At 39.4% G+C, this 18,766-nt stretch overlaps 1 protein-coding gene across 29 annotated transcripts in view; it reads left to right on the plus strand.

Moving 5' to 3' along the window:
* The window catches only part of dlg2 (discs, large homolog 2 (Drosophila)), a 141,617-nt gene extending 127,820 nt beyond the window's left edge, over positions 1–13,797 (plus strand). For 18 of the 29 annotated variants that reach the window (XM_072446835.1, XM_072446838.1, XM_072446836.1 and 15 more), the window contains 14 exons: positions 1,411–1,567; positions 3,078–3,180; positions 3,911–3,955; positions 5,546–5,660; positions 6,394–6,570; positions 6,693–6,768; positions 7,562–7,658; positions 8,531–8,581; positions 8,938–9,039; positions 9,273–9,296; positions 9,567–9,739; positions 9,828–9,937; positions 10,288–10,379; positions 10,768–13,797. In XM_072446835.1, coding sequence (XP_072302936.1) covers positions 1,411–1,567; positions 3,078–3,180; positions 3,911–3,955; positions 5,546–5,660; positions 6,394–6,570; positions 6,693–6,768; positions 7,562–7,658; positions 8,531–8,581; positions 8,938–9,039; positions 9,273–9,296; positions 9,567–9,739; positions 9,828–9,937; positions 10,288–10,379; positions 10,768–10,874 — 1,429 coding nt within the window. In that variant the 3' untranslated portion in view covers positions 10,875–13,797. Of the gene's footprint in view, positions 1–1,410; positions 1,568–3,077; positions 3,181–3,910; positions 3,956–5,545; positions 5,661–6,393; positions 6,571–6,692; positions 6,769–7,561; positions 7,659–8,028; positions 8,075–8,530; positions 8,582–8,937; positions 9,040–9,272; positions 9,297–9,566; positions 9,740–9,827; positions 9,938–10,287; positions 10,380–10,767 lie in introns of all 29 variants that reach the window. The other 11 variants (XM_072446840.1, XM_072446851.1, XM_072446854.1 and 8 more) reach the window with 6 other exon arrangements.
* Positions 13,798–18,766: the final 4,969 nt, after the last annotated feature.

An 18,766-nucleotide genomic window follows, 5' to 3' on the forward strand; every position in this document is an offset into this window, starting at 1 on the left:
CTCCGCTGCTTAAATCATCCTCTGGTGATTTTTTTATTCTCCACCCGGTGCGAGTAAAAATGAGGTATAAGTGCATATTTCCCAACCTTGACCCAATACTCAGTGAATCACATCAGTGGGACTTTGGGCAGAAGAGGTGCAGCCGGGGTCGAGAAATAAGGAGGGACCACTGGCAGCTTGGAGATTGCTTCTTGAGTTATTCAGCAGTGGAAAGAGCCGTAGTGCTCAAACTAGGCAGGCTCTTACAGCACATCCCAACCAAGTAGAAATCTGTCTTTTAATATTCTACTAGTACTTTGTAATATTGCCCAATGGATGTCATCGTTTTAAGTGAGACATGTTTATAGTGTTAAGCTTTTGTTATCAAACTATTAGGCTGCACATAATGTATTATATTGAGGTATGTGTAGTGTTCAGTTAGTGTTCAGTTTGATTGCTGTGGTTCATGACTAGTGGTACATTTACTGGAAGAGGAAGTAAACAGGAGCAGTTTGCATAAAATAAAAACTACTGAATGCAAGGAGTTATGATCTATTTTATTTGCTATGATATGTGTCCTGTTTGCCCTAAGCAGCTTTCTCTAAAGCCATTGTGTATATGTATATTTTAAGATATGTCACTTTAGCCTTGAGGGCTAAAAGTACTTACTCAAGACTGCACATGCACTTTAAGAGTTAATAAGAGTGTTTATTTTACCATTATTATTAGTATTATTTTGTCTTACGCTTGCTGTTTTATTTTTTTTTATCTTTATTTTTCCCTTCCATTCCTTAAGAAATGAGAGGTTCTGTCTATATGAGTTTTGTTTATAAGAGTTTTGTTTATAAGAGTTCTTCTATTAAGAGTGTTTTTTAAGACTTCCTATATGTTATCTGTTCTTTTCCTCTGTATCTACCTGCGTTGCAACAACAAAATTTCCCCATGTGTGAACAATAAAGGAATATCTTATATTCTCCAGTAGATGGCAGTGTGGTACAAACGATGAAACCGTTTGAATCGCGCGGCCGGTGGTTCCTTGTTGGTAATGTGGCCTCTAAGTCAGACTAGTTAACTTGTTTTGCATGTCTACTTGATAATTCTATATTTTTTTTGTTGAGTTTATTTATAATAAAATTTGACTTTACAGTTTGAATGCCTATGATAAGAAACCGTAATGAGCAAACACAGTGTGTAGAAGCAGTGTGTTCCTCTCTTGTCAGAACTGAATTGGGACAGTGATGCTAAAGTAGAGCACCGTCTCCCTCTGGAGCTGCTCAGTGTTAGAGCTGAGTTTCCTGAGCCGAATTCAGTCAGACTTGTGTCGAAGTCCTGCCCGTTTCTTGTCCACCTCTGTCTCCACTGTCCTTTGCGGACCATGCTGCAGCACGCTGACACCCCCGAGCTCATGTACTATCTGAACTGTCTGTACAGAGAGCCCCGGAAGGTGGTGCTGCACAAAGGCTCCACAGGCCTGGGCTTCAACATCGTGGGTGGTGAGGACGGAGAGGGCATCTTTGTGTCATTCATTCTGGCCGGAGGACCGGCTGACCTGAGCGGAGAGCTACGGCGAGGAGACCAGATCTTATCAGTAAGTCCAGATAAGTCACAACCACAATCAGCTTCAGTAGCTTCAAATGTTAACTGCTGTTTGATCAATTGAAAACGATTAATTTGTTGAGAAAATCATTAGTTGTGAAGATGGCACTTATTTGTAAGATGGAATTGCTGCTTTCACTTGCTAATTCAACTGATTCAAAAGGCAACATAAAGTGATTTATTTTAACATAGACAGGGCACAACTTATACTATGTACATTTTTGATTATGAATATTGTTAGCTCTATACAATATTGCCTCTATTTTGCCACTATTATTCATTTTCATTTATTTGTCATAATTAAACTTGATAAAGCCTCAGTGATGCATGTATATTTTCTAAACATAATGAAGTGTTGGGTGCTTAATCCTGTCTGAGCAAACATTAACCGTGTACAGTGGGCATTAGCTGACAGGAAATGACTGTCCTGCCTCATTATAGATAATAGTTATAGTTTGCCTCCCACTCTCAGGCCACACAACAAAATTACATGGTTCTGTTTCATTGGCTGTTGTATATTTTACACTTACTTAAATCAACATGGCACTGACTGGCACATCGTTTGAAACCCATCAGCACCAGTGTCTACCTTGATGAAAGTGGACAGTCGGCGTTCCCGCACTGGCCTGGTTTTCAAGGCTAAGAATAACTCTCTCTGCCTCTTCCGACCTATTGAGCATACACGCTGATACATTTCACTGTTCACATCCGACATGAGCTTTGTGCTCTTACACTTGGGGCTGTTCGGTTGGCTGCCACTGCTCTGTTGTCCTCTCCAGAACAATCCAACTAAATGGTTAAAAAAGAAGCGTGCCAACTGGAGTGGTGAAATTAAACATTCTCATGAGGAACGCTACACAGATGTGCAAACACAGGATTCCCTTTTTCATTATTTTGGCAGTTAACAATAGGATTCTTCACAAATGTTAAGGTGGCACTAACCCTAATCCTAACCCATGTAAATGATTATGAAACATGTTTAATTATGAATAAATATGTATAAATGCTTTGTATCTATGCCATCACTATGACAAAGTGATACAATTTAAAAACATGTTGTACTGAAAATCCATCTCTGTGCTAACCAGGCCCCCTAACAAGAAGGGATGTATCAATATACAAATACACATGATATTTGGATATATACATTTACACACAGATATATTTATTGAGATATGAATATATATCTATATAAATATTAAAATATAAAAGTGCAAAATATCATAAATTCATTTCGGCACTGAAATGGAGCAAAGGATCATGGTCTTTGTAGTTTCCTCTGTTTTTTTTAGCTGTTGCTGCAATAAAGCAATGCATTCAAGCAAAGGATTATGAATATCCACAATACTATTTTGAGACTTTTGACAATACAATATTGATTATTATCTTTAAAAGAATAACAATATTTACTTATATGAATGAATTATTATAATTTCAACAGTTTAATTTATTTTATATCTTTTCTTACTGGTGTATAATTGGAGTTGTGTCTTGCTTTCCAGGTAAACGGCATTGACTTGCGAGGAGCCACTCATGAGCAGGCTGCAGCAGCTCTCAAAGGAGCGGGACAGGTGGTCACCATCATCGCCCAGTACAGACCAGAAGGTGAGTCCGCATCCACAAGCAGACAAACTCGGACTGCTACCTTCTTGTACTAAAGAGTGACCCCCTGGATTGAGCAATTGAACAATAATTGATCATTCACTGAAGTTCAACCAATAGCTAGTGTAACAGTTGCATGTAATGTTCCAGCAGAGACCCACACTCAAAAAGTAGACGTGACCCGAAACTTAAAGTGTGTGACAGTGTGGTGCTGTGAACATGGAGGGGATGAGACAGCTTTGACTGGTAGCATGCCTCCTCTCATTAGGGTCAACACAGGCAGTAGATGCTGAGGGCTGGGCACACTTGAGTCACGGTCAGTGATCTCAGTGTGAAAGAGGTGCCAACTTCAGAATGTCCACTCACTTAATCCGAGTCACCATCCACCCAGTTCACGGTCTGTTCAGGGTCACCTTAAAATAATGCATAGCATGGAGCATAAACTGGAGGTAGTTTGTTTGCATTTTGTGCACACCCTCACTGTGTTATCTTCATATATAATGGTGATGTGTCTCAGATGTTTGTGACTGGATTTAAAAGAGGCACTTTGTGTTGGCGAGCTCAACTCTGGGACATCAAAGCCTTGCTCTAAGTTTGGGCATGACTCAGTATCCTCTTCATTAGTGGCTCGGTCACACTTGTCCAACTGATTGCCTCATTTCCATGTGACTGACGTGTAGCAGACTTAGTGGGCCGTGCCCTGGGACTAACTGCTCTCTCTTCTCGCCATCAGAACTTGCTCTTTGCTCTCCGAGACGCGCTGCATCTCCTGCTCCAGGTTTGTGCCTGGCACCTGTGGCTGCTCTGAGCATTAGGTCATTCACAGCAGGGCACTGAAAGCCTCTGAGTGAATGCTGTCACAAACAGTGTCATGTCCCCGTCACCAAAGGTTCCGACCCTTGTACATGACCTGCACCTGTCCCAGCCTGCACCTGCACTGACCACACCTGCCTGAGTTTATCCCTGCCCAGGCCGTGCCCCCAACTGTGTCTTCTCTTATGTTCTGTCTAAAAAGCATGATATTTTCAGTTGGCTGTCAACACTATCAATTGGTATTTCAAAAGAAAACATGATCAAATATACCCAAAATAGGCAGAATTGAAATGCTTATTTATTTCCCTCACATGGTATTTATTAGTGAAATAAGTACCATGCAATATACTGTATCTACATACAGAAATGGTAATATTGTACTGTATAAACCCTATGTTCTGTTTAGTCCATTGCTTTGCTGTAGGCTCCGCCCCTGTGGTGTGTGTCTTATGTCCAGCCACAGGGGAGAGAGAGGTGTTTCCTGCTCTTCTGCACCGTCACACTATTAGACTGTACATAGCAAACACACAGCCTTAGTTGAGCATACAGTGAGATAGGGGCCAAAGACGACTTGTCATAGCTGGAATTCAACATGCAGGCAGGTATGTATACTGGGCCTTTGCATATAATGGAATTTCATGTAGTTATTGATTATTTGTATTATCTGTTCATGTGCACTGTATTTTATTTTGTGGACTGATTAAGGGACACATATTTTTGCAAGAGTAAGACCAACAATGATCTATCTTCATCTTTGCAACTGTAGGAGTTTTTTGCAATGTTATGCTTATATATGCTACTCTGTGCTGCTACAGTGTACAGCGAGCCCTTGCAGGTGTCATGGCAGAAGTCATTATGTTAGTATTCAGCCTCCCCATGCTCAGAGTCGGTGCACTGTCAGGGAAAGCAGACTTGTCAGCGCTGTGATGGGCTCGCACATCCTGACATCCTCTTACTTTGCCAAGAGCCATTCGTTATGGTCATAAACATCAGCGCATGGTAACTCTGCTGGGTCAGGAATACAATGTAAATGAAGACATTGGATTCAAATCTAAAACACAAATTCTGAATAAAAATTCAGTTCAAAGTATTTATTATTCTAGAAAAGTTTCACATGATTATTATTCACAATAAAACACAACCAGCATATCGGGTGATATGCAATATAATCTGTCATTAACTGACTAGCTGTCTTGTAATAAAATTGGATATTCTTTTGACTATAGCTGTTGCCATCAAATTCAAAATGATTATATTATTATTGTGACCTCATAATAAATTCTCCTTGTATTTTAATATTGTGAATGGAATTGTTTTATCATATTTGACAGTATTGTAACTTGTTCTATAATGAGTAGGGGACAGAAGGCCTACCTATTGTCATTTTTGTTATGCCTCATTCTAAGATAGGTAAAAAGTAAAACAAAAAGAGTATATTTCCTTTTCCTAACAGGGAGTTATCACTGTTGTTGTTTGTCCCTGCTTCCCAGCATGCATTGGAGCCCCACTTCAGACCAGGCTGCCCATGTTGATCCATGCTAATCTTGTCTTGCAGAGTATGGGCGTTTCGAGGCCAAAATCCATGACCTGCGGGAACAGATGATGAACCACAGTATGAGCTCTGGGTCAGGATCCCTCAGAACCAATCAGAAGAGATCGCTCTATGTGAGGTCGGGCCATTTTGGATTTCAACCTAGTTCCCAGTGTTCAAGCTAAATTCAGTCTAGATGTAAATTTACTCCTCGTGTGATTCTAATTATGTCTAAAGTTAGAATTGGGGTTCTGTTATTCTAATTTACAAGCACTTATTAGATGTGTGAGTCAGGATTGAAGCTTTTAATAACATCCTTTATATTAACCCATACAATAATCACAACACTACCTGATTTGCCAAGTTTTTGTCCATTTAAAGTAGTTTTAATATCTGGTTTTGTATGAAAATGTCTGTAAAAAACATTCCTTATTCAATTTTGTTTGAATCTACTGGATTTTCTATTAATATTTTCTTGTGTTTTTACTATTGCTTTGTTCATTTACATGTACTTAGCCTTTACATTACTTTAATTTAATAGCTTAAGGTTGATATTGAAAACTAGATGTCCTTAAATAGTTTTATTTGGGACTAAGCAACATGACGGGGGAAAAAAGAAAAATAGTTTTGATTAATTTGTCTGATTGAAAATAAATAAAAATGTCTTTCAATATTAATTTCCAAACTTAAATCTTAACATATTTGTACAACAATAGCATTTAAAACTAAACAAAAAAACTAAATCCCAAATTGAAATCTGATTAGCTGCCCAGCCCTGGTTTTGTTCCAATTCAACCAAAATAGTTGTTGAAAGTAAATACGTATTATTCTGTGCAGTATGTTTAATGGTGCTACTTTTACTCCATCCACAGGGCCTTATTTGACTATGAGAAGTCAAAAGACAGTGGACTCCCCAGTCAGGGACTCAGCTTCAGGTACGGAGACATCCTGCACGTTATCAACGCCTCTGACGACGAGTGGTGGCAGGCCCGGCGAGTCACTCCACACGGCGACAGCGAGGAGATGGGTGTCATCCCGAGCAAGAGGCGGTGAGTTTAGGACACAGGCACACGCGACTTAAAGTACAGTTTAATACATGAAAAACCACTCGCGTTGCTCCAGGTCTTTAAGTGTCATTCCTGAGGTTGATGGTGTGCTCTTTGCTTGGCAGGGTGGAGAGGAAAGAGCGGGCACGACTAAAGACTGTGAAATTCAATGCCAAGCCAGGTTCATTTGATTCGAAAGGGGTAAGTGACTTTATGAGAGTCAGAAAGTGCCACTTAAATTAGCACATTGATTAATTATATGGTATGGGCTGTACAGTTTACACAAAAAACAGTATTAGATGCCTGGTAGTGTAACTCAGATCAACTTAGTGACTTTTGATGGATATTAGCTGAGTCGAGTGTATCAGTCAAACCATCACATCATTTATTTGACTCTCATACAACGCCTTTTCGAGCAGTCATGTATTTTCAATCAACAATGCATGCTATAGCTTCAATCAGTTTAGCAGTACCAGCATTTCATTTTGTTGTTTCAGATAGTGGCCATACATTTCCAATCACAATTCTTCTAATGTTTATTTAAATCCATTAAATTCAGGCCTCTCCTTTTTCAGTCTCTGCATGAATCTGCATGAACTTACTGCATGATAACTTACTGTCACTTTGCTTTTACATTTTCTGCCAATGTTGCAACTGTTGGACATCAAGAAGGGGAATTATTCAATAGCCATCACGTTTCTAAGGCAGTATGCAGATTATTTTTGTGATCATGTAATTCCTCAGCCTTGTGCTGAATCTACATTTTAAATTTTTCAAATGCAAGTTTTCAAAACAATTAAAACCCTTTAATAGCTACAATGACACTGTATTGATATATGTGCAGAATACGAACAGAAAACCAAGCAGTTCCCTAGTTCCATTGACTTTTGAAGACTCCTTGATGTCCTGCAGTGTGCGAGTGGTTGTTTTGTCTGCATGACCGTGACAGCATTCAGATACACCCGTTTGCTCCATGCTTTCTCTCCCTTCACAGTCATTCAATGACAAACGTAAAAAGAATTTCATCTTTACACGAAAGTTCCCCTTCTACAAGAACAAGGAGAGTGATCAGGATGGAAGTGATTCTGACAGTAAGTAAGCTGCAGACCCAGACACCGCACATGCACAGGGCAGAGTAGGGCACTTTCACTGGACTTTCCTTACATTTCCGATCGTCTTTTGTTTCCCTCTTCCTTTTCTGGGACCACGGCCATCATCAGTGAGTGTACGATGCTGAGCAGTGAACAGGAGGGAAGCCAAACTGAAGCTGTTCAGTCTGTGTGATGCATTGCCTTATGGTCATATAGTACACCAGGTTTCAACATCCTGAGACTGGCTCCCCCTGGTGGCCGCTCAGCATCAAGACACTCCGATGGCACACTATCCACATCTCCTTTCTAACAGTCTCTTACTTCTGCCTCTGTTGCGTCTGTGCCTTTCTTTTCCTCTGTGGACCAATAGGACATCCTGGGATTAGGTGATGATGGGTATGGGACAAAGACGTTCAGTAAGTTGGTCAAGGAATGATTCTTGTTCTTTTGTTTCTTCCGGAAAAAGAACGTCTCGTCTTTGCATTTTTAGTTGGTTTATTTGTTCTTGCCTGCAATGCTGCATGCTGCATTTCCAATCAGTCTTGTTTTTTGTTTTGCTGTGTCTAAATATGTTTAGTGTTTTATAATATTAAAAAGTAAAACCTAACTTATGCTCATACTAGTCGTAATGTTGTTTTTAACCAGTACGTTTTTTTTAACACAAAATACACACAATGAATACATTCTAAAGATAGCATTACTTAATCATGTTTTGATTTGATTTGACAAAGATAGAATAAGTATCAATAAGAATACAATAATAACCTGTATTGTACTGCCCTGCATGTGATCTGACAGGTGCATGAACTTCATGTCATGTGATCATTACTCATTGGGCACTAATGCTTGATTTTGTCAATGATGTCATGTAGGGAGTCAAGAGGATGTCATTCTCTCATACGAACCAGTCATGAGGCAAGAAAGTAAGTTATTCTGTTTCTTTACCTTTCTACCTCCTAAACTATAGAATTGTTGTTATTTTGAATGTTGACGATGAAAGATTCTGAGTTGGTTTGTCTTTATCGAGAGACTAACTGCTAACTACCCTGCTCCTCGCAACTCACAATGTTTCTGGGGGAGCCTAAAGTTGAATAAATTGTAGAAAATGAATGAATAATTTGTTTCATAGGTCTTACACCAATTAGGTTTATTAATGATCAAATGATAAGTTTGTCCTTTCACCTGACATTAACAATGATATCCTTTTTGTGATACGTAATATTTGTGTACACTATTTATTTGTATCGGCAAACAAAATTATCTTTATATATGATTTCAGTTAGTTATGCCCGACCTGTGATCATCCTGGGACCAATGAAGGACCGAATCAATGACGATCTGATCTCTGAGTTCCCAGAAAAGTTTGGTTCCTGTGTGCCACGTAAGTATTCTCATTGGTTCAAATGTGCACCTTGATGTGATCGTCCTTTGTGTAACAGTAATTACTAGTCTGTTATGTACGTTACTTATGTCGTAATGAAGTATCAACCGTCTGTGTTTTGTCCTTCAAATTTAAACCTTCAAATTGCTTGTTCAAGTTTGTTTTATTTGTCTTCTTTATATATTTTTTGCATGCTTTAATGTGCCCATCTTTACCTTTAAAACCATGTATAGCTGCTAACAGTTCAGGGCAACAAGGTGAGTTGAAATACCTATAACTCAAATATTTTAGACACTTTGTAAACCTGTATGTTGTGGCTCAATAACATCAACATCATGCTTCAGATCTAGTTTGTCCCATTGTTTAGCGTCTGTTCGGACATCATTTTAGTTGTGGTTCTTTATTAATACATTTACTTCTTATTCCTGATTCAGTTTTGTTTCCATATTGGCTTAGATCATCTATAGTTTAGTCAATGGTTTTGTTTGTCACTGCCGTTTTAATGAACTCATTTGGACCATTCACAGATACGACTCGACCAAGGCGGGACTATGAAGTGGACGCACGCGACTACCACTTTGTCATGTCCCGAGAGCAAATGGAGAAGGACATTCAAGAGCACAAGTTCATCGAGGCGGGACAGTACAACGACAATCTGTACGGAACCAGTGTCCAGTCCGTCCGATATGTGGCCGAGAGGGTGAGCCACTGCCCAGTATCACGAGTCGTTTACTGCCGCAGACGTGCGTGTGTGCAATAATACTTTCTGTTTCAACTTTCTGTTTCAGGGTAAACACTGTATTCTTGATGTGTCTGGAAATGCCATAAAGCGTCTACAAGTAGCACAACTGTATCCTGTCGCCATCTTCATAAAACCCAGATCTGTTGATTCATTAATGTAAGAATGTATTTCTTTAAAGTCACACTTTTTTAAGTTTTAATGCTTTCGGGTTTGCTTAAAGGTGCACAATGTAACTTTTCTGGTTGAGGGTTGAGGGTATCTTGTCTCCCTTGTTGGCACTTGCCTGGAATGTTCCACAACTTGGCATTAAACTTGTCTCTCTATGTATCAACCAGAAAATTAAGGAGTGCATATATTGAAAAACATGTAGTCTGGGAAATATTTATTTTCATATTGCTTTTTTCAATGAAATCTAGTATTAAATCAAATCACTTCTGGTGCATTTTGTGTAGACCCACAGGCGTGTCAAGACTTTACAATAACAGTTGACACCTTGTTTTTCAAAGGGACATGAATAAAAGACTGACTGAGGAACAAGCCAAGAAGACATTTGACAGAGCGTTGAAGTTGGAGCAGGAGTTTGGAGAATTCTTCACAGGTATTTTTTAATCAAAGCCACGTGCCACTGCTGTGTTCAGCCACATATGAGCACACACGGCATCTGCCACGGCCATTGATTAAACACTCCCACTGATCCGACGCCCGGCCTTTACACCGCACAACAGAAGGAGGGTTCATATTAAAGCAGAAGGAAAACAGAGGAGACCAGAGGAAAGGTTTTAATTCTGCTGACCTGTTATTAATGGAGGCTATCTCGATTTATTACAGTGAATAGTGATACTGATCTGATATGTCTCCATATTTCTAACTGTATTTGGTTGATAGTGTATTTGAAAAGTCTCAATGAGCTACAGTGATCATCGTTTGACAGCTTTGCTCTCAACCGTACAATATTTTTTCAAACAACCTCTTCCTCTTCTTTACAGCGCTGGTTCAAGGCGACACCTTAGAAGAAATTTATAACCAATGTAAACAGGTCATAGAGGAACACGCAGGACCCTATATCTGGATCCCGTCCAAGGAGAAGCTATAACTGCACCGTGCCAGGACCACTGGACTGCTAGAGCCTAGTAATAAGCTGTAACATATGATAACTGTGTGGAAACAGATACGCTTCATACACATTTCTTCTGTTTATTTCTTTTTTTCTCTCGCTCTTTTTTGTTGTTGTTATTATTGCTTTGTTGTCGATGTTTTTTTCACATGCAACATGAATGTTCCTGAATGTACACCACAAAGTGTTTTAGGATTTTAGGTCTCTGTGCATTTGTTTGAATATCTGTTGCTTTTTATTTTGAGCTCAATGGAGATTTGTCACACGTTTGCTCCAGCTGTATAAACCGGAGGAGCTGACACGTGAACTCTGCACAGTGACAGGTTAAAAACATTTACGTTTCACGTTTGTGCTTCTCCTGAACACTGCTCGTTATTTTATTATCTGTTTACATCATCTTTTCTCCCTGTTTCTGTATTTATTGGGATGTGTATGTGTGAAGAATATACTTAATTTATGCTTAAAAGATATGTTTTTACTTGTAACTTAGGAGAATTGGGTCATCTAGCTGTTGCAAAGACAATTTATTAAGGAAAGGGAGAGTCCGGCTGGTAAAAAGCAGCAGGTAATAAAGATGTAATGTTTTATTTTGCTACATCAGCTAAAAGGCTCAAAAGCACAAACTTATTTATTTTCTAAATGTGAACTTTGATTCAAACAATTACAGAGCATCTATGATTTGAGTGAAGTATGTTGTGAGTCTCATCGGATGCACTGTCTTGATTTGAAGTTGTAGGTGTAGATATTCAATTTTTATAGGGAAACTTTGTCTTTTACACAGAAGAATACACTTTGAAACATAGCCTAAGTAGCACTTTCTCACTATTTGTACAAATCTAAATAGCAGAAAACTGAAACTGAAAAATGATAAAACAAACCAAAATAAGAATATTTTCAGATCTGTTTGTCTGTTTCCTTGGTGATATCAGGTTAAAGGTGCACTCTGTAACGTCTCTGGGGAGGGGGTCTGCTACCTGCTCGTCTCCATGGATGCTTGAATATTCCACAGTATGGCATTAAACTCAAAAATACCTTCAAAAACCTGCATTGTTACTGTGAGCCGGGCCGCTTAGCCACAGATCTGGCTTTTAACTTGGACTGGATGTGTCACCTGCTTGTGTCCTCAGAGATAGAGAAGTTTAATGCCATACTGTGGAATATTCCAGGTAAAACAATAACCTCTTCGTTGAGACAAGCAGGTGGCAGACCCTCTACCAGAAAGGTTACATAAAGCGCCTTTGAGATGAATTAAAACAAATAGTTTTAGGTTTAAAAAACAACATTTAGCCAAAGATAGTTTTGAACTTTGCATACATTTATGTTAACATATAATCTGGTCAGATTCACTTGTAATGTTTCAGTTTAAATAGCATTATTCCAGATTCTAGCAAATCTCTGCTGTGTTTGTATCGGGTCGTCTCTTGTGAATTCTGATATGTTTGTCTATCCAACTGGAATCAGGGAAGGTTAACTCTTGTGGATCTAAATAATTATTTTATTTAAAAAGGTTTTGGTTGGCTTGGCACAATACTTAAGATTAGAATCCAAAATTAAAAATGTGTTTCCTTTGAAAACCAAGGACAACAGTTATCTGAATTGTATGCTTATAGTTGCTACATAAAAAGGGATTTGATTTAATAATATAATATATAATTATCATTATTATTTGAGAGGATATAGATCATCATATTTCACTGAAATATCTAAACCCCTTCAATGTATGGTTTACTCACCAGTGGCTTGCCTTGACTGAAAGGGCATACGAAACCTTGCTTTGTACAAAAAGTGTTGTAAAATGGTATAAAAATCCTTAAAAGCACTTGGAATGACTAATGCATTAATAATTTCCTCATTCTGTTTAGCATGTTCACCTGTTCAGTATTGAATATAAGATAATATATTATGTTTCTCTAATCAATGGGATTTTTCAAAGTGCACTTATTCATAATTTTGGTAAATATAATACACACTGTATGATACCACTTTATAAGCAAATAGAGAAACAATTTATTGTGTTAAATGACATGTGTGAAGAGCAATCTGAGAGCGGTGGGCCACATACTGCGCTTAAACACATCACCTTTAAGTGTGGAAATGTGGATGTGGTAATATATGAATCTTGTAATGGTTGTGGCTAAAAGCAGCAAACATGAGTGCACATTTTTCAGGACTGGTCAACACTGCTTACATTCTTTGCGACGTGTTTCAAAAATATCTACTGTCATTCTTTTGCAAATGCTAAATACCGTATTGGTCACCACTTGCCTTAACCAAATAGGTTTACTGTATATCAGATGGAGGCTTCTTAATGTACTTTTCCTTTTTAAGAGTAGGACATATTACGTACATCCCCTTAGCTCCTAAACTTCAGTTAACAATGGCTGGTCCCGGTTTAAGCTCCTTGTTGTTATGTTAAGGCTGTTGCAACATTTTACTGATGATGTATGATGCTGTAAAGAACCATTACTAAAGAGAGATTTTCTATTTTGTAACTTTACCTTGATGGGAAGCATTTGTGAGGCAACATCTTTTCAACAAATGGGAATATGTATTGACCCCTGTTTTCCAAAGTGTGATTGGCCAGCAATACAATTACATGTAAAGACAATTTGTCATGGACTGGCTTGACTATTGTGCTAATCCCGAAACACTTTCAAATTTATTGTAATCATATTAACACTAGGACATTACAGGCCAGTATAGCCATTTTCTGTGGAGATATAAAGGACTTCTGACCTATGCATGTTGCAAAAGTCTTCTGTTACCTGTGGATGTGCAATACTCGACACAACTGAAGCATTCAGTTACTTGGCTGTGTTAAAAGACATGATCAGTCTGCCGATCTGAATCATTCAACTAGACATATGTCTATTTTAAACTCAAATAAATCACTGTTGTAAAAGCTTGAGTCCTTCTGTTTTTTCCCCGCATCACTGTAGATGTCTTGTTCACTGAAAAAAAAAAAAAAAAACGAGTATCAAAACAAAAAAACTTTAATCCATCCGTAAATGTATTTCTAATCATTAGGGTTACTGCTTATCTGCTGCAGGGTCGCAAGAGCATCTAGGCAGATTTCACTTGCATCACCCCAGACTTTCCCTCTATCTCCAGCAGGGGGCTCCAAAGGCAGTCAACTGAGAGTGGGACTTCAGTTAGATCATCTGTAGTGGAGGTGAGCTCATGTGGGACCCTGATATTAGACTGTCTTTGAGGGAGGGTTTGGAGCTCCTCATCTGGCTCAGCAGGACGTGTGAGACATGGTTGAGACATGGTAAGTTTAAAAGTCCCCAATCGCCAGGCACTGGGGCAGACAGCCATATTAAAGAAGATAATTGTGCTTCTAACTCATTAGCTTCTTAATTTCGTATCTAAAAATGTAAACACTTTTGCTTTCTATGTTTTTTTCTGTGGTAATCCTTGTCATATGTAGTGAGTGGGCAGTCTCTGGTCAACCTGTGTCTGTCTGGAATCAATGTTTCTATTTTTAATTGAGTGCACTATTTAGATTTATTCGTTTCCTCGGTGCAAATCCCTCATATTTGTATAAGAAATATATCTGTACCACATGCTCATACTGTCTTTGTGTCTCTATAACATTGGGTCAGTAAGATTGTTTATGTGGTCCAAAATGAATCACTACTGGGATCACAAACATCAGAACTCCAAAGATTCAATCAAGAGTGTGGGCCACTGTATGTTGAGTTCCTGTGGTCAGGAGTGAGTGCTGTCCGCCCCCTCAGCCTCTACAGACTGACGTCCAGGTGAAGACAGCTCAATGGGCCCTTCACACTGACTTAAAGGTGACAGCCCCAGTGTGCTCTGACATTTCTCTGTCTACTTGTTGTAGAGGGGATTTAGTTTTAAAAAATGCCTTCATTTCACTGTTACAAATTGAGAATAGTTTATCAAATGAAATATTATGACCCAACTTACTTATTTAATTCTCACAAAGTACTTTGTTTAAATTCCTTGACCAAAGTTCTTTTTAAAGTTGACCTTGTGACACGCGATGTAATAAAGCATCACATTTACAATGATGTATTTGTATTTGGTATAGCTACAGAGGAACTTATTACTCATACAAACCAGTTACACATTAGTCATTTTGTCCTTTATAGTAATCATAACCTTTTGTTCAACTTTAAAGAAAGAACTTAGAAATGGAGAACATTTTAATATTTCCTTTGACAGTGAATAGAAAACAAAATTGTTTGCCTGCAGTTTTACAATAATTAAGTAGGCCTATATATTATCTGACCCTACACAAATGGAAGAGAGGAAGTGGTAATTTCAACATTTTTTTAAATTTGTATAATAAAATGTTTTGTTGTCAGGCTAAATAAACAATAACTCATCTGCAGAGTGGGTGCTAAAGGCCCAGGGATCCACATATTTACCAGATATTCATAGTGTTTATGCATTATATAAATTCATAAACCTTTTCTCACCAGTTCTTCTGTAAACTACACTGATCTGGTTACAATCAGGGTGGTGCTTGTCTTCATCATCTCTGCTGCTTAATTGCCTTTGTCTCCTAATGCCCTGATCGTCTTCTATTTGAAGTGATAACATGTAATGGGCAAACTTTAGTTACACTTAACCTGCTGTTGACGTGATTTCAGTATCTGCTTTAGTATTTTAAAGGAGGCAATATAATCTCGATGGCTCACAAACGTGTTGAATCCAACCACCCACACCATAAATCCTCTTTTTGCCCTCACTAATTTGCCCTATTAGTCTCAGTTACAGCATCTACCTGATTGAAAGTAACGTTGCTGCGTTGTATGCATTGTTTGCCAATTGATTGATGCGTTGATTAAAGTGATACAATCAATACAGGCTCAAAACACTCAAGCTTTAAGCAGCCTTTAGGCTAATTCAGCCTAAAAGCAAAACTACAGACTTAAATTGGTCAGTACGACACTAATAAAGGTCTATTTGAATGTTAGACACATTTAGCTCATCCACATGAAGAGCCCCGTCCTTCCCTTTCACCTAAAGAGAACATATAACGACTGACATTCTTTAGTAGATTTAACAGACGTTGAAATGTCACATTGCGCTTCCCGTAGATCGATCACCTTCGTAAAAAGACCTAATTTTTACCACACGTGTTTCTGAGCGTTCAATTTAAAGACATACACTAATCTCACAACGCTGTAGCATAACCTCGCTTCTCATTGGACGACTCGGCCGACAGTCAACGCCGCCGACCAACCACCGCCGCGGATGCATGACGGGGGGGCGGGTGTTCTCGCCGTGTACAGTATGCTGCAGAAACTGTTGATATTTTCTACATTCATCGCAGAAAACGGAGGCGAACCGGGAGACTACCGGCCCCGCGCGTCCAGGTGAGTGTCGTGCGACTCCCGCGGGGAAGTTAAGTCACATTTTGATCCGGGCTCGCCGCGGTCAAACATCCAGGAAGCTTTTAATAAAGTAGTGGCTGAATTGAAAGGGGGAAACAGTGAGTGGACGCGTAGTTGCGAGTTGTTGGATTTGTGTCACACTCGGCGCGTTTCTGTCCCGTGCCCGCGTCGCGTTTGTCGGACGGACGCGGCGGTGAGAGAGATGTGGAAGTTTGCAGCGGGAGCAGGAGACTGTAAAAAGGCCAATGCTCCGGAGCGTGTGGCTGTGAGCACTTTGCAAACCGGGGGAGGGGAGGGACAGCGGCGCCACAGACTGTTCTCCCACCGCAAGGAAAGCGAAAGTCATTTTGCGCACAATGGATGACTGAACAAGTTTGTGTTTCCGCGGGAGTCGGGACCTGTTGTGCTCGTTGTTGTGTGTTGTGGAAGAAGTTTTGATTGTGCCCCCTCGATAACGTTCATCATTCGGGTTAAAGTAGATGGCGCCGTCAAGCGGCGCGCGGCGACGCGAAGCACTTCCGGTTTAGAAAATAAAAACGAAGAGACCTTTTTTTCGAGTCGATTTTGTTTCACCACAAATTCGGGAACTTGCAGGCTTTCTCAGCACATTGTTACCGTGTTATAGTCAATAAACAGCCTCATAGATTAGAGAATGAAATGATGATAAAAGCTTGCTGTTCTATAAAAAGTACCTGACTGATATGAAAGATTTATATGAATAAACCATGCACCTTACAAAGAGCTGTTTACACAAAGATCCTCAAATCAAAACACAGTATGGCTGGACCATTCTGATGAAATGTCACGACAACCACTATAAATGGTGCTCAGTCAGTGGTTTGCAGGCTTTACAGTGCCATCGCCGACACATCCTGCTAGACCAGAGGGACACGGGATGATGCTACAAGGTCTCTTCTCACAGATCTGGACAGAGCATCACTGAGCATCACTGAGCATCACTGAGCATCACTGAGCCCCTGGCAGCACCAGAAGGTCCAAATATAAGGTCCCGGAGGTGTCATTACTCCCTCTTTCTCTCACTTTTCTCTCCTTGGACATGCCTCTCCTGACCATCACCAAACGCCACATGTGGAATGATGTTAGGGCAGCGTCATGTTTCTCCAGACCTTTACCCGCCTGTCACGAGTGCTCAGAGTGAAGCTGCTCTCATCTGTGATATGTCCCGGAGTGAAGATGTTTTATGGCAAATAAAAAGTCTGTTTCTGATAGATTTTGCTCTCTGACACACTCAGTTGTCTGGTGGTTGTTTTGATTGTTTTTGTACGGCTTTGGGAGAACTCATGAATCGACTAAAGAAATGATTGGTCATCTAAAGGCTTCCCTGTTGTCTAATTACATCATCATATATACCATTTAGTTGTCTAAAATGGATGAGGCGTGGCAAAACTGTTCAGTATCTCTATGATCTGACCATGCAACAACTTTGTCAAAAGAAACTGTACATTTCCACTTCAAAAAAGAAGAATACTCCCAAAACTCCAGCTAACTCACTCTATACGTTCTCTTTCCTGCTGTCGATCATATAAATACTTGAGTAATAGAACTTTTGGTGGGCTAAGTCACCATTGATCAATACATGGACAAAACAATAAGCCCTAGCTCCAGTCCTACTCTTTGCATAGAGGGTCTGTTAGTCAGAGGTGGGTAAAATTAAATAGCCACAAATTGTAAGATTAACGCTTCAAAATAGTAGTACTCAAGTAAGAGTACAATGTAGTAGTCCAAAAATTGACTCAAGCTAGAGTGAAAAGGTATTTGGGGAATCTATTACACAAGTAAGAGTAATTATAAGAGTAACTGTCTTGATGTAACATGATTTATGATTTGAAGGTGATGTAATTGTAAGGACAACACTATAAATAATGCTCAAAATCTGGTATTTTCAAAGAATAGTCACAAAAAGGAGAAAAGCGTATTCATATTTGAAGTAGCGGCGCAAGTAACACAACCGTTTAAATAACTGAATATGAGTCAAGATAAAGTTTTTGTCACTTAGACTTACTCTGAGTGGAAAGAGAAAGGACAATATTTAGAGCAAACCCACTGGCCATGGCACGTTGTGAGTGACATGACGCTGCCGTCCTAAAAGTACCGGGTCTGAATCGTGCCTGAGCCAAGTAGAGCGGAGAAGGGACCAATGGAAAATGCCGAAAAGAGGTGCCATCGTGGAGGAAGTGGACTGCCTGTACCACCTCTGCAGGGTTTAGGTATTTTAGTACTGTAGTGATAATGAGCACTCCTGAAAAAAGTGTCTGTAAAGCACATAAAACAAGGATGTGAGAAACCATCAGCCTCCACGTTATTATTGAAATCCTAATTGAAATCACATAATTCACGCTATTTGTGCAGTAAGAAGTGGTGCATCGACACACTTAAAATTAAGAGAACAAAGTTGAGATGAAATGAATGTTGGAGACGTATCTAGTGTTAAATAGTTATGATCATATTCTACAAGTAGAAAGCTCCAACTCGCAGGAAACT

This window comes from Eucyclogobius newberryi, unplaced genomic scaffold (genome assembly GCF_026437365.1).
Source record: "Eucyclogobius newberryi isolate DKJ021-1_F unplaced genomic scaffold, fEucNew1.0.hap1 SCAF_15, whole genome shotgun sequence".
In the NCBI taxonomy this organism is placed as follows: Eukaryota; Metazoa; Chordata; class Actinopteri; order Gobiiformes; family Gobiidae; genus Eucyclogobius; species Eucyclogobius newberryi.